The sequence below is a fragment of the Cebus imitator genome, unplaced genomic scaffold (genome assembly GCF_001604975.1).
Source record: "Cebus imitator isolate Cc_AM_T3 unplaced genomic scaffold, Cebus_imitator-1.0 Scaffold420, whole genome shotgun sequence".
NCBI lineage: Eukaryota > Metazoa > Chordata > Mammalia > Primates > Cebidae > Cebus > Cebus imitator.
In genome coordinates, this window is record NW_016107735.1 from 1,511,402 (window position 1) to 1,535,011 (window position 23,610).

The 23,610-nt window shown below is 50.6% G+C and overlaps 1 protein-coding gene across 1 annotated transcript in view; it reads left to right on the forward strand.

Moving 5' to 3' along the window:
* Positions 1-23,610, forward strand: part of GRIK3 (glutamate ionotropic receptor kainate type subunit 3) — a 230,794-nt gene that overhangs the window by 204,481 nt on the left and 2,703 nt on the right. The window contains exons 11-15 of the mRNA XM_017509765.2: positions 841-1,064; positions 6,394-6,512; positions 9,065-9,282; positions 20,463-20,685; positions 21,205-21,455. Of these exons, the coding sequence (XP_017365254.1) occupies positions 841-1,064; positions 6,394-6,512; positions 9,065-9,282; positions 20,463-20,685; positions 21,205-21,455 (1,035 nt within the window). The remainder of the gene's footprint in view (positions 1-840; positions 1,065-6,393; positions 6,513-9,064; positions 9,283-20,462; positions 20,686-21,204; positions 21,456-23,610) is intronic.

Consider the following 23,610-nt stretch of genomic DNA (forward strand, 5'->3'; position numbering starts at 1 on the left):
TATTTTTCAAAACAAAATCTCACTCTGTTGCCTAGGCTTGAGTGCAGTGGCGCAATCACAGCTCACTGCAGCCTCTACCTCCCAGCCTCAAGCAATCCTCCCACCTCAGCCTCCCAAGTAGCTGCGACGACAGGCCACTGCACCCAGCTGACTTTTTAATTTTTTGTAGAGATGGAGTCTTGCTATGTTTTGCAGGCCATTCTCAAACCCCTGGGCTCAAACGATCCTCCTGCCTCAGCCTTCCAAAGCGCTGGGGTTACAGGCATGAGCCACCGCGCCCAGACAGCCTGCCTGGTTTCTCCCAACGAGGGTATTACCTTTGCCCAACCCATGTTTAGAGGGCCTTTAGGATATCAAATCCAGAATGTGGTGAAGCATTCGAGAAGTGGATGGGAGAGGAAAGCGAATTAAATAAGCGTCGTGGTGCATTCTGTGTCCTCTTTGTGATTTTGAAAGACGCCAATAAAAGGCACGAGCTATTTTTGAATGTTTGTAGGTTACTGAACTGCATTTATTTGACAAAGCACCATTTTTGAGAGGGGAGCGCTTGGGTTACAGCTTTAATAGAGTTCCATTATCTGCATGTTTACTCCACCACCCTCTCCTTCAAGACCGTGAGCTCTCAGAGAGCAGAGGTTAAGTTGAATTCATCATTGTCTCCCCAGCACCCCGACCTGGCCCTGAAGGAGGGTTAGTAAATGTGGAAACAGAAGAACGGTTAGTGACCTGGGGCTTGGACAACTGATGCCACCCTCATCTCTCTTCCAGCAAGGGTGTTCTCTCTCCCGCTCTTCTGAGACGCTGCTCACAGTCGGTCTGTCTCTTTCTGTCTGGTTGCAGAAGGCAGATCTGGCCGTGGCCCCCCTGACCATCACCCATGTTCGAGAAAAGGCCATTGACTTCTCCAAGCCCTTCATGACACTCGGTGTGAGCATCCTGTATCGAAAGCCCAATGGCACCAACCCCAGCGTCTTCTCCTTCCTCAATCCCCTGTCCCCAGACATCTGGATGTATGTGCTCCTCGCCTACCTGGGTGTCAGCTGTGTCCTCTTCGTCATCGCCAGGTAAGCCAATTCCTTGGCCAGATGTCGGGCCCAAGGTTGAAGGTTTAGGGGCCAGGCAGGTCCTCACCTCCTCAGCCCCTGGCACAGAAGGCCCAAGGCCCAGGCCACCACTGTGCCCAGTCCTCTTCCACTCCCCGTGGCTCAGATTCCTTTGTATCCCTCAGGGAACATTCCATGCCTTGCCCCTCCCTGGCCCCGCACTTGAATCACGTGGTCCTCACCCCGGTCTGTTTCTGTGACTCTGAGATGCAGCAGTTGCACCTCAGGTCCCATTAGCAGGCTTGAAGAGGTCAAGTTGGTGCCCAAAGCTGTACCACCTGAGCCAGGCACCTGGTACAGCAGACCCAGGGCACTGGGTGGCCCAGCGGATGGCCTAGAACTTGGAAGACAGGTGAGTCTATCGAAGCCACAACAGCAGGGGGAACAGTGCCCAATTAACCCACACCCATCCCCACATGCAGAAACGTGGCACACATGCACACATCCCTGTCTGGGCTCCATGCTAGCAACATGTGTGCACATTTGGTTGTTCAGATAAAGTAGACATAGCGCAGCCTTGCTGGTGGGTGGTAGGAAGAGGTCACTAGGGGCAGGTTTAGCCCGGTGTTTGCTGAACGCCTGGTGCTTGCCAAGCACTGTGCTCTGCGCTTTGCAGCCGTTATCTTATTTAATTCTCCCAGCCTCCCTTGGAGGCTCGGAAAGTCTCACCACTTGCCAGTCATGCAGCCAATAAGTGACACTTGCTGCATTTGACCATGGGGGTCACCAGGCCTTTTATCTACGACCCACACCTCCGTCCAGTAGTCCGCCCCTGCCCCGGGTTGGTGGCTGCGGGGGCCAGCTCCCTGCCCCTTTCCAGCTGGGCCTTCTGCCTTCTCCCTTGGGGCTCTAGCTCCAGCCCCTGATCTGGTCCTTTTTTTTTCTCTAAATCCTAACAAAGTACAAAGAGAGACTTCTCTGGAGAGGGAATTTGAGATCCAACGACTTGGCGCTTTCTGCCTTTTTTTCTCCGGAGCCTTCTTTCAAAGCCACCCTCCCCCTACTTCGCTCCCTTCCGCTGCCTCCCGCTGCCTCCTCCCTCACTTCGAGAGACCAAAGGGAAGGCTGCGAGCCATGAAATATCCTGCTTCCCGAGCCCTGTGCTGCCGGAGGCTTGGAGCTGCCGGGGCTGCACTGCCTGGTGGGCACAGCAGCCGCCAAGCCTGCCACCGAGAGGCCTTCATCACACCTCTTGTCTCTAATGGTCTAACAAGGCTTTGAAAGCCAGGGGCCACTCTACAGAGCTCGAACCACGATTTCAGCAGCTCCCGCGGTCTCTTGGCTCCCACGGCCTCCGGCTTTTCCAGCATCTGTTCTGCCCTTTTGATGTGTGTCCCATCCCCGTCTCACTGCTGGCCCCTCGCCAGCTGCCGGCAGCCACGCCTGCTTCCCACCCTGACTCCTGCCTGGGAAGGTGAGAGCCTTTTGCCCAAGGTTAGGCTGGGAGACTTTCTAGAAAAGATGGGATTCCTAGAGCTGCTGGAATGATAGGAGGCCCTGAGAAGAGAGGAGATGGACAAGAGTTTTGGCAACAGAACTGGGAAGAGCATCAGAGGGCGCTTGTCACCTCACTCAGCACCACACAACACCACTCACACCTGTCTTGAGGCGGGTATAATTATCCCTGGTTTATAGAAGCAGAAACTGAGGCTTGGAAGATTAAGTGAATTGCCCAGAATCAGAAAGTGTTTCTTTGGCAGTGTTAGGCTTCAAACCCAGACCGGTCTAACTTTATATCCACGGTGACAAATGCAAGTGCCTGCCAGGGCCAAAGGGAGTGAAGCAGGCGTAGGGACAGGCAGCAGGGAGTGGTAGGGACTCAGGCACCCTGTACAGCTCACCTGGCTGAAGGGGGCAGCCACTGCTCAGCTCCAACACGTTGTACCAGGCAGAGACACAGGACCAATGTTGCAGAGCTCATGATTTTGAGAGAGAGATTGAGACTTTTATGTGATGTCTCCCTGTTTTTCTGTGTGGGCCAGCAGTCTGATTTTTTATAACACTGGCAGGGTCAAGCACAACATACCTGTAGGGTGAATGTGGCCATCTCCCCTTCACTCCCGGCAACCATGCCCACTGCTGGAAATCTGAACACAGCTGCCCACACTCGCAAGAGGTGGGGCCTGGGAAGGGTGGGCAGGTCCCCAGGTCCACTCTGGGGCAACTCCAGCTTGGCACAGGACTGTCCATCTTGCACACTTGCCTGGCCTGGTCTGTTTGGCCCACATCAGGGAACAGGCATTGCACAAGGTCTGTCACCAGGATATTCTGCTTCATGCCCGGTGAGGTAGGAGGAAACAGGAAGGGCACAGAGGCTGCTTTCTCACCACAAAGAGCAGGACAGTTGGCACTCATGACAGTGGATGATCCTAAGTGCCTGACCCAGGAGACAGGGCTGAGGGTGAGCAGCTCCGCCAGCTCCTGGGAGCCATGTTGCAGCCAAATCTGGCACAGATGAGTATCCCGGGAAAGCAAGAGCTTCGGCCGCAGGGGATGCCCTGTCTATACCTTCACACTCCAGCTGCAGACAGAGTGTAGTCTCCTCTGTGGAGACAGAGCATCTCCAGGTCAACTTCTAACTCCTATTTACTAAGATTGGAGAAGCCCTTGCAGCCACAAGCTACAAATCCAAGATGCACCATTAACTCCAGGTGACACCTTCCTTCCTTGCCCAGCCACTATTCCACTCCTATTTTCTCCTGTGGCCGAGGAGGGTTAGAGCCTAGATGCTCTGTACCACTGACTGCAGGATCCTGGTGGCCTCTGCATCTGTAAAATGGACACCCCGCAAGCTTTCACCTCTCAGTAGGCGGTGAGGACCCCAGCCTGTAACAGCATTTGATAACCAAGAAGCCCGTTCTAGAACCAGTTATTCTTATCATGATAAGCAGTTCCACTCCCGGAACTTCTCCTGTTGAAACATCACCATTGAGCCATACTTTAGCATTCTCTCAAATCTAGAACGCCTTTGCAGCCAAGCCCCAGAGTACAAGGCCACCTTTGGGCATCAGTGCCCACAGAGGTGTGTCCAAGGATGCTTTTCCAGCAGAGCGCACCATATAGTTGGAAAGAGACGACAGCTTAATTGCCCATCAGTCCAGGCATGGTTAGAAACACTTGTGGAGTGGTTACAGAGCGTGAGGTAGATCTGGAAGAACTGACCTGCAAAGAGGTTGGTGACATTAAATGAAAAGCCAAGTTCTCGGACAGTATAGTGGTATGATAAGGGATTTTTTTGCATTGAAAAATACCATGTATGTCATATTTGTGTATGTGTGCCCGATACATGTAAAGAGCAGGACACAGGAGATCTCATCAAAAATCATCTTTAGTTTGTCTCCTACCCACCTTCCAGGGTGTTCAGAGGTGGACACTCTCCCCGTGGCTCCCCTCTGGCAGGGCCTCCCTTGGTGGCCCACTCCCCACTCACGCCCCGGTCCTCTAGCAGCCTGTGCCCCATGACCTTGTCCTGCTGGAATCCTATTGTCCTTCTAGGATGGGAGTCAAGGTCGGCCTGGGCTGGATCTGTCTTCTGCATGGGTCCATCTGGTCCAAGGGAAGCACTGTGGACCCAGTGTCCTGAGTCCTGGTGGTGTCTTGTCCTGCAGGCCAATGTCATACAGCAGGGACTCTCCCGGCTCCACCGGCAGAGCACCTATCCGCCCAACCCCTGGCCTTCGGACTTTCCAGGTCTGTCTCCTCAGTTACAGGGCCAGGCACTAAGCTGCCCTGCCTCCTGGGAAGCCCTATCCCTCGACTTGGTGGAGAAAGTGGGGACTCCAGACACCCAGCCCTTCAAAGCCTCTCTCCAAAAACCCTTCTCGCAATAGCCTCTCATCTCTGCTTTCTCGATCCCAGATCTCTTCCCTGTGGATTTTAGAGCCTCTAACCAGTTTGTGGGCATTTTCTTTGAAGATCCCTGTCTTGGTTTGAAACCTTTCTTTGGAATTTCCTATTTGAGGGATCTTCCCGCTTCATGAAAATAAAATTCTTTCCACATGAGCACTGGTAATCAATGTATAATATATTCCAGTTTCTAGAAGGGAGACAGAAAAGAGACGTCACAACATCACACTTAATTGCATTTTAAAAAGCAAAACGAAATTCCAGTGGACTTGTCTCTCCTTCCAGGTCTGTCCTCTCAGCATCCTGAAACCTCCCCCACAAACCTAGAGAACATGTCCCCAGCCAGGGTCCCTCAATGTCACAAGCTTCTTCAAATGTAGATAGCCTCAACTGGAACTCACGCAGTAAACAAAAACTCCCTTCAGTAATCAGGACTCCTCGTCCTTAGAAGGCAGTAGGGAACTTGAAGTAATCCTTCTTTCCCTGTCATATATGTATTTGTATATTTAAAGACAAAAATCTAAAAAAATTATATAACACATTGTTCTCTCTGAGGGATAGGATGTTGGAGTGCATTCCCTTTCAGATTGTATTCTTCTATACTGTCTGAATATTTTATAAAGCATGTCTTCTGCTTTTTTTCCATTTTAAGGTTTTTTTATTATACCCAAAATTCAATACCATGTTCTTAGTTTTAAAAATTTATATAATGCATATAGAGCAATAGGCCTTCCTGAAATTCCTTCTGCTATTTTGATGCCCCTCCCCAGAAGTAAACACTGATATTTTTGATAGAGAGGCCCTTTCAGACCCTTTAGCATGCATTTTTGTATGAGTACACATAAAGCACTGAATAGTTATTTCTTCGAGAATCTATTTATGTAAGTGTGGTCATGTTGTTCTTATTTTCTATTGCCTTTATTACATTGCTTTTAATATTTTTATTGCTTAGATCTTCAACAATATATGTCCCATTGGGACATCTCCAGTATCTCGTTCACTTTTAACGGCCACATAATATTTCACAGTACAGTGGTGGCATCGTTTATTTAATCATTCCTCTGTTGAAGGACATTTTGGTGGTTTCCAGTTTCTTTGAGATTACAAACTGCACTTTGATAAACACCCTTATGTGCTTCTCTTTACACCCATGTAAGAGGGTTTTTTCTGGGGTGGATAATGAGTTGCAGAATTGCGAGGCTGAAGGGCATGTGCGCTTTTAATTTTAAGAGATGCTGGTGAATTACCTTTAAACCAGCAAATGGCACTAACAATAAAGAATAAGAAGAAATGTGGCCCGATCTCCCCTGCCCGGCCTCTCAGCAGAACCATGAGAATATTGATGCTGAGGCTGCTGCCCCAGCCGTGTTTGCTAAACCACTACCTGCTGGGGCGTGGATGCCCCTTGCTTCCCAGGCTGACTGTCCCTCTCCTACTATGGCAGGTTCAGCCCTTATGAATGGTATGATGCTCACCCCTGCAACCCTGGCTCCGAGGTGGTGGAAAATAACTTCACTCTGCTGAACAGCTTCTGGTTTGGAATGGGATCACTGATGCAGCAAGGTATGCATCCTCTCCCAGGGCCTCCCGGTCCAGGGTCTCCTTTCCCCAAGGGGTCTTCAGCCTCTTTGGTATCAGCAGAACTAGCCCACACCTCCAGGGGCAGCCTCAGACCCTGATGACCCAGCAGAATGTTGGAAACACCGAGATACCCAGGATACCCAGGTGTGTGCCCTTGGCCCAGACCCCCAACCTCCACCTCCACTCTGGCTGGAGCTGGCTCAGGGTCTGAAGCTAAGAAACCCACCCAGCTCACGGCATGCGGGAAACATTCCCCCGCCTCCTGCTCCAGCTGAGGTGGACGTAGAGCACCCTGCTGGCCGCGGCTGACCCCACCCATGGCCTCATCACCACACAATCCGGCTGTGCAAATTGGGCTTGTGGATGGAAGGAAACCAGAGGCAGGGAGGCTGCAGAAATGGGGTGATGAGACCTGAGCCAGGTGGTGGCCCTGGGAGTGGAGGGCAGAAATGGACTAAGAGAGCTTCAGAATACGCTGTGGATGGGACTCCATGGCTGCTTGGCTGTGAGGCGCCTGGGAATAGGAAGGATCATGGCTGGGTTGAGGACTTCAGCCTGAGTGCATCAAAGATGAGGTACACAAAAGGATGCAATTTCCCAACTGTCACCGAACAAAGAAGATGGACAAAAAAGCAAGGTGAGGCTCCTTGGTGACAGTTGGGATGCAATTCTCTTACATACTCTGGACGGAAGGCCAATATGATTTGGAAATATCTGCAGCTACTCAAATGTCTCAGAAAGCAGAGCACCTGTTCCAACTGCTGGGAGTGAGATGCAGAGATGGCAGGGAGCAGGAGAGCAGGTACAGGGAGAGGGACCACCAGCCAGGAGAGACCCCCGAGGAGGACACCACGCCTCAGTCCTGCTGGCCACAAGCCATGTGCTGATTGCCTCTGCCAGTGGAGTCCCATGTCCAGAGCCTCTTACCTTAGGGAGTGCAGACAAGTCTCTGCCTTTTAGAGTCTCACCGAGGGACCTACCTAGGGGGCAGGCAGAAAGGGGCTTCAAGGGACAGAGAAAACATCCTTGTCCCTCAGTCATCTGCGTGTAACCTACACAAACCCTGGTCCTCAGTAGACCTCCATCAGCAAATGCCCAATGAATGAGTGAATGGTGTTATCCCAATGTGTCCTGGGCACTCACTACATGCCAGGCTCTGTGCTGGGCACTTGAATGAAGGAGGAGAGGAAAAAAGCAAATCTTTCCCACATGCAAGAAACCTCTCCACCATGGCAGAGGCCAGGGCTGGGACTTGGGCAGAGGTCTGGCGGGCCTGGCAGAACTCACCAATCAAGCAACCGAAGTAAGCTACTCTCCCTCTGGGAGCAGCTCAAAACCTGGTTTGGAGCAACCTGGGGAGGCTGGGAGTGGCCGATTGAGGAGGGGACATGGAGCCTCAGTGATCTCCAGCAGCTAGGAAGTGACAGGCAGCTTCCAGGGGAAGTGTCTCAGTGTGTCCTTGCTATTAATGAGTGTCTTGGAGCCTCACTTTGCTTTTTTGTCCATCATCTTTGTTTGGTGACAGTTGGGGAAGACCTGGAAGCCCCTCAATGCAGTAATAACTTCTCTTCTTCCACCTCCTGCTGCTATTCAAAGCACTGGCCCCTGATGTATTCTCCGTGTGGTTTTCATTAGGAGGGAGAAAAATACTTATGTATTTGAAAAACTCTCCTTTGAGTGACTTCTTTGAGAAAAAAATAATCATCCATATCAAAGCAGATGCCTTTCAGATTGCAGGTCCAAATATTCTGGAAAGTTCAGGAGTCACTTGCAATTTAAATCTCTTCAAAGCCGCCTAGTTAATTACTTCAGTTAGAAGGTGTCGTCTCAATTGAGCTCCATACCTAAGGTTGGGGAAGAAAAGTGATATATTTCAGCAAAGAGCTTCAAAAAGTGTTGGTTTTTTTCCCTCTTGCAAAGCACCACATAGCAATCGTGTATTTGTATACCATTTGTATTTCCAAAGCAATTTCTTCTCAAATTATATCATTGCAGCACCCACAGTATTTATGTGAGGCTGGGACAGAGGAAGGATAATTCTTCATGTTTGGCAGAGTCCCAGAGAAGGGAAGTATGAGGCATAAGACCACACAGAGAGTTGGGAGCAGGATTCACTCAAGAATCCTGGGGTCCTGACTCCCAGGTGTTCTTAAGCTGGGACTGCATAAGTGGTCCACAGTTAGGCATCTGAGGTTTTGATGAGCCTGTGAAATGTGAATGTGTGTGTTGTTCTAGAAGAGTGATTCTTAAATTTCAGCCTGCATCAGAATCATTTGGAGAGCTTACTCAAAACATATTGCTGGGTCCCACCTTCAGAAATTCAGTGAGTGCTGGGGTGGGACCCAAGAATGTGCATTTCTATCAAGTTTCCAGGTGATGATGTTGCTGCTGGTCAGGGACAACACCTTTGAGAACCACGGGTCTTGGGAAAGGGGCTTAGCTTTCACTAGAATATCAGAGGAATCCCTGACCCAAGGGACTTGAGCAGCTGGCCTGGATGCTGTACGGCACTGCCTATCTCCTCTCTTCGCCAGGGTCTGAGCTGATGCCCAAAGCCCTGTCCACACGCATCATTGGTGGCATCTGGTGGTTCTTCACACTCATCATCATCTCCTCCTACACGGCCAACCTGGCTGCCTTCCTGACTGTGGAGCGCATGGAATCACCCATTGACTCTGCTGATGACCTGGCCAAGCAAACCAAAATCGAGTATGGGGCTGTCAAGGATGGGGCCACCATGACCTTCTTCAAGGTGAGGCCCTCTCCCTCCTATTGCAGCACCATGAGCTAATCCTCTCCGGACCCTTTACTGAGCAGAAGAGGAAAGGGAGTCTCTGTCCTTCCCTAATCGCACGTGGCCAATGGGTCAGAAGCCCCCAGGGCTCAGCCCCGCCTTGTTAGGACTAGTTGACTTTGGGGAGCTTCGGTGATGTGGGTCAAATGGGTTGGCCTCAGAACAAATCCTAGAAGTTTCTGTGCCCGAGATGAGCAATGTGAATGTGTTATGATTCCTTAAGTCATCAAAGGGAGACGGGTGGAGAGAGGAGCCTGGAGAAGCGGGAAGGAGGGGAAGAGTGGCCCAGACACACAGGCCTGGGGCCAGGGGGCTCCCTGCCCTTGGCTTCAGGCCTCAGTGCCATCCATCTCGAGGAAGCCAGCCTGAGGTTGGGGAAACAGCAGCAGGGCCAAATCTTGAGAGGAAGGGAGGAGGCTTAGAACATGAACAAGTGTTTACAGACATTACTGAGCATGTTACATTCTAGGAATGCTGGTGTCAGCAGATAAAGTCCCTGTCACCTGCCCAAGCGACTGCTCTAATGGGTGTCTGGCCATGATTTCATTGCTCCTCCTGCTCTGTGAAGTGTTGGCTCAGTGCCCTACTGTTTCCCACCTTCTACTGGAGTAGCTGAGGGCTTAGGAGACTCTGGCTGGCCCCAAGAACCAGAAGCTGCAAAGGCCCTCCCAGAAATTAAAGTCACCATATCACTAGCTACTGCCACTGAGATGTCACAGTGGGCCATGCACTGTGCTAAATGCTGAGCCTCATTTAACCTTCGTGACAAACCCTGAGAGGCTGGTACTCAAATTATTTCCACTTTGCACGTGTAGAAACTGAGTCCCAGAGCAGCAAAGTGGTTTGTCCAGGGACTCCCAGCTGGAGGAGCCAGGAGGGACCCAGGCCTGCCTTCTTGAAACCCCTTTTCGAGGCCATTGGTTCTTAGACGTGCGTGTGGATTCAGATCACCTGGAGGACTTGTGATAACACAGCTTGCAGGCCCCACACTCTGAGTTTCTGATTCTAGATCATCTAGACCATCTAGGTCTAGATGGAGCTGAGAATGTACATTTCTAAAAGGTTCCAGAGTGATGCTGCTGCTGCTGGCCCAGGCTTCATGCTTGGAGAATCACTGCTCTAATTATTTCTCTGAAATGATTAGGATTTGGGAACTCTGTGGCTGCAGGCCCACTTATTTATATGTTTTTCTATTATTCAACTGCTCTCAATCAACCTGGAATGGAAGCCTGGGGTATTTTCCTTTCCTCTGGGCTCCGATTCCCCATTGCCCACCCCTGCCTCCTCCTAGGCTAAGCCTCTGAGTGGTAGGTGGAGCCTTCAGTGGGGCCTCAGTGAAGAGAGAAGGAAGGGATTGGGTAGGAAAGACTTCTACCTACTGGGCACTGCAGCCCCCCAGCACTCTCTCCTCTCCCTGCCGCCCAGACCCCACCATGTCATTGAAAGCACCTTTATAGTGAAGAGACAGTGAGTGAGGAAAGGAGCAACATCCAACCCTCTTGGATGTTGCTAAGACAGATGTTGGTTGACTTGCCTAAGAGATCACTACCGTGGATTTAAAGTGAGGGGAAGATAACAGCGTTATCATGGGACTCCGTGTTTCTGTCTGTGAGTGAGTAGGTGAGGATGTGTATACATGCATGGCTTCACATGTGCATGTAGCAGTATAGGATATGTGGGAATGTGTGTGTATGTGTGCACACGTGTGGCTGTGCACAACTTTGCCTGTGTGGGGACATATGTGGATTTCTGCTGGGACATGTGTCTGCATCTATGTATATGTGTGCTTGAACATATGTGTGATGCATCTCTGTGATCTGGACACCTGCTTATGAATGTGTACAAGTATATACCAGAGGGTCTACATGTGTATGTGTGCAGAGAAAATACATGTGTCTGTCTGCTTGAATATCCTCATGGGTGTGCCTAGATACGTGGAGGGCAGATGGACCTGTGTGTGTAATGGCCAGTGCTGGCATGTGTGTTTGTATGTGTGTATACTAGCCTTTGTGTGTGTATGCTTGTGTAATGGCCTATGCATACATGAATCTGTGTGTGTGTATGTGTGTGTGTGTGTGTGTGTGTGTGTGTATAATGGCCCATGCATGCATATGTGTCTGTGTGTGTGGCAGGGCTGTGTTTGTGTATAATGGCCCATGCATGCATATGTGTCTCTGTGTGTGGCGGACTGTGTTTGTGTATAATGGCCCATGCATGCATATGTGTCTGTGTGTGTGGCAGGGCTGTGTTTGTGTATAATGGCCCATGCATGCATATGTGTCTGTGTGTGTGGCAGGGCTGTGTTTGTGTATTATGGCGCATGCATGCATATGTGTCTCTGTGTGTGGCGGGCTGTGTTTGTGTATAATGGCCCATGTATGCATATGTGTCTGTGTGTGTGGCGGGGCTGTGTTTGTGTATAATGGCCTATGCATGCATATGTGTCTGTGTGTGTGGCGGGGCTGTGTTTGTGTATAATGGCCCATGCATGCATATGTGTTTCTGTGTGTGGCGGGGCTGTGTTTGTATATAATAGTCCATGCATGCATATGTATACGTCTGTGTTTGTGTGTATAATGTACTGTGTATGTATGTATGTCTACATGTGTGTGTATGTGTGTGCACACAAGTCTGCCTGCTCGTGCCATCCCCAGGCTATGGCCCAGCCCTTTGACTGTGCCAGAGCACCTCTCATGCATAACACATGAGCCCATCTCTAAGCAGGGCTCCCGATCAAAGGGAAACAGCATAAATAAGCCTGCTGCAGGCTCATTGCCGCTGATTGGATGTCCTTGCCTCCCTCCATGCTAAGATGCTCAGATTGGCTTCCAAGAGCCTAGTCCCAGCTCCCCACCGAGCTCCTGCCCCCAGCATCAAGCAGCACCTCCCACACCCTCCTGTGCCCTCACCCACCTTCTCTGCACATGGCACAGCAAGGAGGGCAGAGGAGAGACACAAATGCTGTCACCTAGCTGGGATGCCAGGGCTCATGGGCTCATGTTTACAGAGGTCTGTGGGTCAGAAACAACAGCTGCACACCCCCTGCATCACCAAATCCACTTTCTTGCTCTCCCGATGGTCAATTAATTCCTCTTTATGCCTGGCCACATTGTCTCCTGCCTTAATTCTAGTGAAGCTCTCCTTGGCCCAGGCTCCCTGTCATCAGCAGCAGTAATGGGACTGTTACTTCCGGGAGAGGAGCCTAAATGTAGATACAGTAACCACCCCCCTCATCAGATGAACTAGAAGCACTACATCCACCCTAAAGGTCCCTGGACGAACCGATCCCCTGCCTTCCCAACCCCTGCCCTCTGTAGTTGGACTTCCTAGTTAGACCTTCCCCCCAGCCAGGCGATAGCCTCATGATTAGCACAGAATGTTTGCAGGTTAGAGCTGGAAGGAGACCTGAGATTAACCTAGAGAAACAGGCCCTGCCCATCATCACACAGCAGATCACTGGTGGAGCCGAGTACAGGGTCAGACATTCTGTCTTCACACCCAGTGCCTCTCCCACATTCACTCCAGGGTCTTCTCCTGGAGAGGTGGTCCTCCCCTGCCTAAGAGGGTATATGGCAAGGCTGCACCACTGTTGAACAGGAGGCAGGTCCAGGAGGAGCTATCAGATATCTAGGAGACATTGGCAGAGTCAACAATAACAGTAACGCTAAATGAACATTTATTTTGTACCAGGCACCATTCCAAGCACTTTACCTGTATTCACTTATAACATCCTCCGCAACAGCCCTGAAAGCCTTGGATGACATCATGTGTCGTCTCCATTTGACACATGATAAAAGGAAGGCCCAGAGAGGCTAACTGACTTGCCTAATGTCCCACAGCTAGAGAAATGCAGAGCTGGGATTTGCACCCAAGCAGTCCAGCTCTAGTGCCTATGCTCTTGGTAGCTGCGTTCATATGGCTTCTCTAAGGGCCCAGCCACAGTTCTCAGGAGGCAGCTGGGGAAAAGTGAAGCCACAGTCAGTTGACCACATACCCAGCCCTGCACAGTCCTGGCACGTCATAGTTGCTCTAATAATACGTGTTGAGTGGATGCCGTTGTTGAATGAAAGGATGGGATTTAAAGATGGCGGCAGCCAAGTGGCACAAATCCGGGAGACAAGGTCAAGGACAGGAACCGAGCGGGTAGCCTGTCTCAAAGGCCCGAAGTACAGGACGGATGAACTTGATTTCTGTGGTTAGTATGGTCCTGGTTAGGCTGCGCACTGTCTTAAAGAACACCCTGACTGAGAGTAGAATTCACAAGGGAGGGAACCTGTTTCTGTCCAAAGATGGCAACAGCAGGAAGCGGGACGCCGGGCTCTCTGGGGGCCCTCGATCCGTCGCCCCCACCCTGCAGCCCCATCATTCCAAAGGAAATTTCATTTGAAGAGTTGTCAGGGAGCAGCAGACATCACAAACAGCGTCTCCTGTGTTGTCCTCCCTCCGCCTTGGAAGATAAAAATTAATTAGGAGATGAAAAAGGAGGCCTTTGAAAGCACTGTTTGGCTGTAAAAATATGTAGGCAAAATGTAAAGGAGAACGTTGGGAAAGAGTGTTCTTTGCAGGGAGGGCCGCACAGCTTTGAAGAAAGAGGACGTCGGAAGACAGCTTCTCCAAGCACTTAGACCTTTCTCAGTGCTGGGGGTGGGGGAGCATATACCAGGTGAGAGGGAAAGCGGCTTAGGAAAGGCGTGGGAGTGGGGCGGAGGGGTGAGAATGCCAGGTTCCCTGGGTCTCTGTGCATTGTCGGGCCCTCCCCCTTGCATCTGACCTAGGCATGCTCTCAGAGGTCATCGGCCCACAGGCTGCCACCAGGTATATGACAGACCCTTCCCTGAGCTGGAGGGTCTAGGAAGACGCTCCCAATCTCAGCTTCCAACTCCTCCTGACCTATCTGCTGGCCTCTCTCACATACAGCCTTAGCCCTGCCTTCACGCAGAAGCAGGTAGGGGGATCAAAATGTAACTCCCAGGCAGAATTCAGTGTGGCTTTGCCTGTTGGCATCAAGTTATATCAGTTTTAAGTCAGACAGACCAGGATTTGAGTCTGGGGTGATGTCTCTGCTGGTGACCCTTAGGCAAGTCACTTCATGTCTCTGGGCTTCCATTTGGTGGAAGTATTCCATTTGGATACTTATTTTCACCATGCAGCAATTAGCAAGAGGGTTCGGGAGCTCCTGTTTGTACAGTGGTTAGCCCAGAACCCGGCGTACAGGAGCACTTAGGTCTAAGGCTTTCTCTGCCACACAGCCCTCCAGTGGGCTAAACAAAAGCCAGGGAAGCAGGCTGAACCCTTTCCTCTTGTCCCAAAATTCCCTCCTGGGGTAGATTACTTAACCGGAGCACACTGGAGGTGACCAGCTAATGGGCACCCACCTTATGGAGTTATTGAGATGATTAAATGGGAGAATTCATGTATTCAGCTCACAGCATTACCTGGCACAAAGTAGGCATGCAGCGAAGGCTAACTTTTTATTGTTTATTGTTGCAAACTGGTGACACACAGGTCTGTCTGTGCAGCCTATACACATGATTTGGAGGGACCACACATCGCTTATTTATATATGTATTTAAAAAAAAAAAAAAAACATCAGTTGCAGCAGTTCTCAGGAGCTGAGAGGCAATGTTTATCTCCAGTTTACAGACTCCCACCCAGGCTTCTTTAGTTATTTCAATACCTGCCTGGCCCCTGTCAGCATTTGAGTTTCTGCCTCTTTAAGTGCCATAGCAACTCAGCACTATAGAGAAATCCCCAGTTTCGAGGTGAGAAAACTGGGCCTTCTGGAGAATTAAGAAGACTTAAAGGGAAAGAGTAACTCGGGCCAGCACGCCACCCTGTATTGGTTGTTCCAGATGATTCCATTAATTGATTTGGGTGACTAGCCCTGAAGCAATCCTTATTAAGGTCCCCACCAGGGCTGGGACAGGCAAGATGACACAGGAGCTGTAGGTATATGGAACTTCATTCCCTGGGGTGGGGACAATAGCTCAGGCCAGTGATGGGAACGCAGGCCTGTGATGGGAACTTCCAGAGATGGGAGAGAGGGATCTGAGAGTCCGTGAGTCTACTTATACATGTATATATAGACTTAGATACATTCTCTTATACAGAAATGTTAAATTCTCAAGATTAAGCGGAACCTTAGGAGCAGGCTCTGTGTTAAAGACTTCACACACCTTTTCTTGCTGAATGTTCACAATAACCCTAAGAAGCAGATAGTCTTACAACACCTGTTTCACAGATATGGAAAGTGAGGCTCAGAGAGGTGACGTTGCTTGCCTGTGGTCACAGAAGGAGCTGGCATTTGAGCCCAGGCTGGTGTGACACCACCAGAGTTCAGTGGAGCTGACCCCTCTCACTACCTCCACCCCAGCCTGCAGCCCCCCTCAAGCAAGCCTCAGGCATGTCCAGCCATCAGGGGATGCTGCTGGGATGGGGTGAGCTAGTCTGTTCTTATCAGGGAGCCTGTAACAGCGGGCAGAGGTAGTGGACTCAAAGAGGATTTTGTCCCCACAGAAAATGACCAAAAAGAAATGAGTAACTGCTCAAGTCCATTATCCAGTGAGGCCAAAGACTCCACACCCAGAGATAAGAAAGCCAATCAATATAGAAAAAGGTCTCCTTTTCAGTATGGAAAACACCCAAGGTCTTGTATGTAGTCCCATTGCTACTGCCTCTCTCCACACATTCCCTGAAATTCAGCTCCCTTTGGAATTGCAATATATATATATATAGACTTATATACATTCTCTTGTACAGAAATGTTAAATTCTCAAGATTAAGTATCTTCAGTCAGGGAAAATCAATTTGCTGCTTTGAGGAGGCTGGAATTGAAAGTCGTGAGCCTGAAATTTACTTTCTTGCCAATTTTGCTGATAAAAAAAGCATCTCTGTTCTGGCACACCGCCCTGTTTTGGTTGTTCCAGATGATTCCATTAATTGATTTCGGTGAGTAGCCCTCAAACAATCCCTATTAAGGTTCCCACCAGGGCTGGGACAGGCAAGATGACACAGGAGCTTGGTATGTGGGACTTCGTTCCCTGGGTTGGGGACAATAGCTCAGGCCAGTGATGGGAACTCAGGCCAGAGATGGGAGAGAAGGATCTCAGAGTCTATGAAGGGCCCTGGTTTTATCTATCCCTGCTTAGACGTGCCAGAAGGAAACTTTTCAGGGTTGTGTCCCAGAATCACTGAACTACTCAAGGACAAAAGGACAGAACTTAGGGAAAGCAGAGACCATGAGCAGATGGAGTTGAGAATGGGGGCCCCAAGACAGAAGACAAGGACAGTGGGGGACGATTCTAGGAAAGCAGATTTCAGACCCATCTCCCTAAAGGTGATGGAGGTAATAAATTAGATGGTACTGGAGCCAGGAGGCTCCAGAGCCAGGAACCTCTTAGAATCAACGTCACAGCCAGTTTCATGCCTTGTTTTCACCTCCCATCTTCATCTATGGTGTTGTGTTACGGAAAAAGCATATGGTTTGGTGTCAGGCGGGCCTGTGTATAGGAGGAATAAAGTGTTGGAGTATGGAGAGGATATAAGGAGGAGTTTAGAGAAAGAGAAGTTCTTATCCCATTCTCAGACAGAGGGAGTGGGCGGGGCTTCCTGAGTGATTCATTGTCAAGTTACTTTTCTCAGGACTTGTAATTTTTTGGATGGATGACTGGCAGAGTAGGTGACATGAAAAAGTGAGTGGGTAAGATGGGTGAGGAGGAGAAAGGGATGGACGGTTGGGGGATGGATAGGTAGGTAAGAGGACAGATGGATGGGTGGATAGATAGATGGTTGGATAGATGGATAAGTGGATGGATAGATAAGTAACAGGTAGATACTCAGATTAGTTGAATGAACTAGTGTGTAGATGGTGTGTGGGTGATAGCATGATCAGATAATGTTAGTGGATGGGTGGGTGAGTGGTTGGATGGATGGATGGATGGATGGATGGATGGATGGTTGGTTGGATGAATGGATGGATGAATGGATGGATGGATGGATGGATGGATGGACGGATAGATGGATGGGTGGGTGGATGAATGGCTGGATGAATGGATGGATGGATGGATGGATGGATGGATGGATGGATGAATGGGTGGATGAATGGATGGATGGATGGATGGATGGATGAATGGATGGATGGATGGGTGGATGGATGAATGGGTGTATGAATGGATGGGTGAATGGATGGATGGATGAGTGGATGGGTGGATGGATGGGTGGATGGATGGAAAGATAGGTTAAATGGACAGATGCATTAGGAGGTCTGATTGCTTCATCTGTCTTTGGTTCCCACCTCTAGTAGAAGAAGGAGAATTGGGAAAGCAGAAGAGACAAGGATGGAAAGGAGCTGAAGAGCTGCAATCACTAGAGGGAGAAAAGTATTTAGGTTCCAATAACCAGGATGCTACCATCCTGGGAACATGTATATCTGGCAAAGCAGGGATGACTGGACTAGGATAATTTGATTAGAGGAATAGCTGGAATTGATGATTATCTGAAAAAACAACTACATTGAGAACAGGAGTCGCTTATGTGAGTATGTGGTTAAGAGGTATATAAGTTATCTATTGCTGCATACCAAATTACCTGAAATTTCATGTCTTAAAACAACATTTGCTTTCTCACAGCTTGTGGGTCAGGGATCCAGGCAGTTTTGCTGCGTCCTCTGGCTCAGGGTCCCTCGTGGGGCTGCAGACAAGGTGTTGGCTACTGCTGCAGTAATTGCAAGCCATGTTTTCCAAGCTCACTGCATGCTTGTTGGCAGAACTTGGCTCCCCCCAGGTGATTGAACTAAGGGCTTCCATTTTTCAGTGATAGCTGGCCAGAGGCTTCCCTCTGTTTCTTGCCCTGGGAACCTCTCCATAGGGCAACTCATAACATGGCAGCCAGCTTCCATCAGAGTGAGATGAGCCAGACAGAGTACCAGTCACAGTCTCTTGTAACCTAATTTTGGACATGACATCCCATCACTTTTGTGGGGAGTTAAAAGTGAGTCACATTCAAGAAGAGGGGGTTACACAAAGATGTGAATGCCAGAGATGGGGATCACTAGGAGTCATCTAGAAGCTTTCTACAACAGGAGAATCTAGGGAGGTGGCATAGCAGAGTGAGAATGGAACAGAGAAAGTAAAAGAAGTTGGAAGTGGGAGAATCTGCTGATCAGAAATTTTCTAGAAAATAAATATCTGGGGAGGTGGAAAAACTGAACATCAGGAAGATTTTTAAGGGCAAGATTATTGAGTGGGGCACAGCCTGGGTCACAGGAAGCACTGAGGTGGAAGAATAGCTGGGGAGGTGGGAGAACAGAGAGCACAAAAGGCTTGGAGGCACGGATTGCAGAGGTAAGGGAGTCCTGCGGAGCTGGAGTAGCTGGAGAGTAGCAATGGCTGAAAGAAGGGCAGGCTGAGGACCAGGAGGGGCTGGGAGAGGCCAGTGAGAGCTGCAGGCATCTGGGCCCTTTCATGCCTTTGGCTTTGGGGAAGGTAAATTTGTGGGTAAGGGAGTGGCTGCTTATCTGTGAAGGTGCCCGCAGCCCTGTGCCCAAAGGAGGCGTCACTGGCACTCGGTTTCTTCCCCATCCTCCTGCCCATGCCCCAGCCCTGCGCCAGCGTGTTCAAGTGCACCCATGCCATCAGGCACACTGGAGCTGGGCCTGGTGCCAGTCAGACAGGCTGACATCACAGACAGGCACAGCTAGACTTGGAACCAGCTGGGCTCAGTGGGGCCTACAGAGCCACCTGTTCCCCTGAGATCAGCCAGGGCAAGGCGGATCCCTGCTGGGAGCAGGCAGTTGGCAAAGCACTAAGTTCTCAAGAAATCTCATGAGTGCCGTCCACCCTGATCTGCACAGTCTCCCAGGCAGCAAGGGACACTCAGACATTGCTCTCCTCCCTCCTGGCCCCAGTGACCTCTCTGCGTCTCCCCAGAGCAGGCATAGCTTCCCACCCACTGAACCCAGTCTTAGGGATTCTGGTTCTGTCCATGCAACCGTGTCCAGCCCAGGACTCTACAGCCCTGGGCTCTGGTGCAGCTGAAGGGGGCTTGCAGACCACCCCCTCCGACTCCCCCTACTTTTCTCCCCCTCCGCAATTCTCACCCTGCTCCTTCCTCACAGTAATGAAGTGGAACATGTTTCAGGCAAAATCTTCCCCTGAAATAGGACATAGAAGAGGCCTCCTTTGGATGAAGTGAAAGGGGAGACCTGGGACCCACTCATCTTTGCCCTGATGGGCAGCGGTCTCTCCCCCTCCACCTTCATAGTGGTTTCTGTGAGTGGGCCGCTGAAGGGTTAGGGGCATGGACTCTGGAGCCAGATGGCCTGAGTCTGAAGCCTGGCGTTTCTACTTCGTGCCTGGGTAAACTTAGGCAAGTGACTTAGCTGTGCCTCGATCTTTTTATCTGTCAAGTGGGGCTCATGATGGTGCCCGCCTCCTGTGATCGCTGTGAAGAATCAACGAGTTAATGCAGGTAAAGCTCTTAGAACAAAGCCTGAACATGCTAACTTTTCATAAACTTTAGAGAAAGAAAATACATGTATAAAAAGTCAGACAGGCACAGCTAGACTTGGAACCAGCTGGGCTCAGTGGGGCCTGCAGAGCCACCTGTTCCCCTGGGATCAGCCAGGGCAGGGGAGGCCAAGGCAGGCGGATCATCTGAGGTCAGAAGTTCGAGATCAGCCTGGCCAACATGGTGAAAACCTGTCTCTACTAAAAAAAAAGAAAATAAAAAATTATCCGGGTGTGGTAGCAAACGCCTATAGTCCCAGCTACTCGGGAGACTGAGACAGGAAAATCTCTTGAATCCAGGAGGTGGAGGTTGCAGTGAGCCGAGATTGTGCCGCTGCACTCCGGCCTGGGTGACAAAGCGAGACTGTGCCTCAAAAAACTCATGCCATGGCCAGGGTTTCCAGGAAGCAGGCCTGAGTCTGCATGTCCTCTTTGTCACTGGCCAGCTGTGTGTTTGGGGGCCTTTGCTCCCAGGGCCTCAGTTTCTACCTGTGAGCACTGTGTAGCACTCCCTTTCTCTGAAGATCGTAGACAGAGTTTGAGGCCCCGCCGTGTGTTAAGCAGGGTGTGTGGTGCTTGGTCCCTGATGCGCCCAGTAACGGTGTGTGCATCACCTCTTCCCTCGCTGCCCAGAAATCCAAGATCTCCACCTTCGAGAAGATGTGGGCGTTCATGAGCAGCAAGCCCTCGGCGCTGGTGAAGAACAACGAGGAGGGCATCCAGAGGGCCCTGACAGCAGACTACGCGCTGCTCATGGAGTCCACGACCATCGAGTACGTCACGCAGAGGAACTGCAACCTCACCCAGATCGGGGGCCTCATCGACTCCAAGGGCTACGGCATTGGCACGCCCATGGGTGAGCAAGGAGCTGTGGGCGGGAGGGGCAGGGCTGTGGGCACAGGGTGGGCTCCACCCCCAGGTCCACTCACGCTCCCTCTCGCAGCTCATTCCATGGGGCTGATTAAGGGGACATTTTCTTAGCCCAGAAGCAGAGGGACGGAGCCGCATGCCTTGTGAGGGTGGCCCTGGTCTGAGCAATGAGAGCTGGGACAGACGCAAGGTTCGGGGGCAGTTCCCAGAGGCTATTCCTGCCTTCCCTCTCCCACTCCTGCTGATGCAGCTAAGGGGCACTGGGCCTTCGGGAAGCCCATAGGGACTGATTCACAACGGGCTCGACCACTTGCCAAAACGGGACATTTCCACCCACCCAGATACCATGTGTTCATTTAAAGGGGAGACCCACAGGGATAGGGCCCCTGCTTTTATGAGCTGATCCAGAGGGCTGGTGATGGTGGCCTGAACAAGGTGTTGGCAGGGCCAAACACGGCATGGGCTACTCGCCACTGACGGCCAGAGGTCCCTTGTCCCTGCCCAGGCTCCCCATACCGGGACAAGATCACCATCGCCATCCTGCAGCTTCAGGAGGAGGACAAGCTGCACATCATGAAGGAGAAATGGTGGCGGGGCAGCGGGTGTCCTGAGGAGGAAAACAAAGAGGCCAGCGCCCTGGGGGTCCAGAAGATCGGGGGTATCTTCATTGTCCTGGCCGCCGGGCTGGTCCTCTCTGTGCTGGTGGCCGTGGGCGAGTTTGTGTACAAGCTCCGCAAAACAGCAGAGAGAGAGCAGGTAAGCCTCAGAGCGTGGGGTCTACACAGGACAGGGAAGGAGGTTTGTGCCGATTTCACCCCTCTATGTGCCAGGCACGCAGTGGTGTCTCATCTCAGCCTCCTAACAGCCCACCCTGCATCCAGTCTGTCAGCAAGCCCCACCCTCTACCTCCGTCCTGACCTAACATGTTTTTCCATCACTAGGATGTGCCCCCTAGGCCAAGCCCCATCACATCCTGCTGAATTATGCCACAGCCTTCAAACTGACCTTCCAGCCTCCAAGCTTCCCCAACACCATCCACAATTCACACAGCAGCCAGCGCCTTGTTTAAAACTTAATTCAAACCATATCATTTTCCTGCATAAAACCCTCCAGGGTAATTGTGGAAGGCGGGCGTTGGTTGCATAGGGGTTCATTATACGGCTCTCTCTATCTACCTTTGCATATATTTGGAAATTTCCATAATCAAAAGTTTAAAAAAGAAAAGTTAACAGGGTTGGCCCAATCATATAGACAGTAGAACGAGGCTCAAACCTTCTGATTAATTCAAACCTGGTTGGACAGTAGTTCTGGATCCCAGTCGCAAATTAGAATCACAGGGAGAAAGTTTTCAAGTGCTAATGCCCTGGCCTCACTCCCAGAGGCTGTTTTAATTGGTCTGTGGTGGAACCGGCATTGTGCTTTTAGGAAAGCCTGCAGGGTGATTTAACTGTGTGTCTGAGTTGAGGGTCGTTGGGCTGGGGGAAGCACAACTCACGGAGAAGTTCAAGGAGATTGCAGTTAAATCATATATAGAGGGGCGCGTTATAAACAAGCAACTTACATATCCATAAAAGACGAAATGGAATCCTCTATAATCAGCAAGCCCTCGTCAACAAAGAGGAGGGGGATAGATAATACTGGATGTTGGAATTTGCAAGGGTGTAAGGGAGGGGACACTGTCCAGCATTGCTGAGGGGAGCCTGTGCAGCTGCTTTTCTGGAATGCAACTTCACGGCGTGTTCCGAGTCTTCCACAGTATCCATACATTTGGCCAGTCAATTTCCACTCTTAGAAATGAACCCTGTGTAAGTGGTCAAAGATGGGTGCAGTTTTATTTACAGGGAAATTTGCTAAAGTGTAAATTATAACAATAAAAGATGGGAGGGAGGGGTAAACACCTAAATCTCTAACCAACAGAGAATGGTTCTCTGTTGATACAAAATTATGATACATCAAAAAAGAACAACACCAGATTCTCTGGAAATTCTCATTGCAGTTAAAAGGAGCTCCTGCTTCCACCAAAAAGCCTGAAGTCTCCATCTACTCACTTCTCTGTCCACCTTCTTCTCTCCCTCTCCTCCCCTACTCTGCTCCACACACACTGGCCTCCTCTTCAGTCCTGAACACACCAAGCACATTCCTGCCTCGGGCCCTTTGCACGTGCTGCTCCTAGAATGCTCCTTCCCTAGAGCGTGTGTTCTTGACATCTCCTGGTCGTTCTTATTTCAGCTCCAATGTTACTTCCTCAAGTAGCCTTCCTTACCAACTGCTCCCGTTCCCACCCGTTCTCTGTCCCATTTCACTGCTGGATTCTCTTCCTAATGGCTATTACTGTCTGAAATTATTTATTTGTTCACATGTTTATTATCTGTTCCATCCCATCATTAGCTCCCTGAGTGGGCTGTGACCTTATCGGTCTTCTTCACTGCTCTGTGCCTAACACCTGGAACAGTGCCTGGCACATAGTAGGGTCACATTAAGTATTTGAGGAATGAAGAGGAGGAGGTGAGGAGGGATGGCGTTCTGTATGTAGTAGGTGAGGAAAGGGAAGCCTGGAGGGATCACAGCTGGTAGGAGGCAGAGCCAGAATTGACCCCTGCATACAAGTGGTCCTGGTGCTAGTGCCCTGGTCTCACTGGGTAAGTTGAGGTATCAGCAGCCCCCACTGCCTTCCGTACAAGCTGCAGGACAACCTCTGAAAGCCACCATCATCAGATACCTGCGGGAAATGCTGCACTCCTGCGGTCCCTCTTGGCTGGGTGCAGGGACCCAGGCCAGAAGGAGGTCACTGCCACCCACCAGCCCTACAGAGACCTGCCTCCCAGTTTCCCACCTTGAGAAACACGTGCTGGACTTCCCTAAGTGGGAAGATGCTGATTCTTTCCCTTAGTTGGAAGCCCTTCCGGGAGAA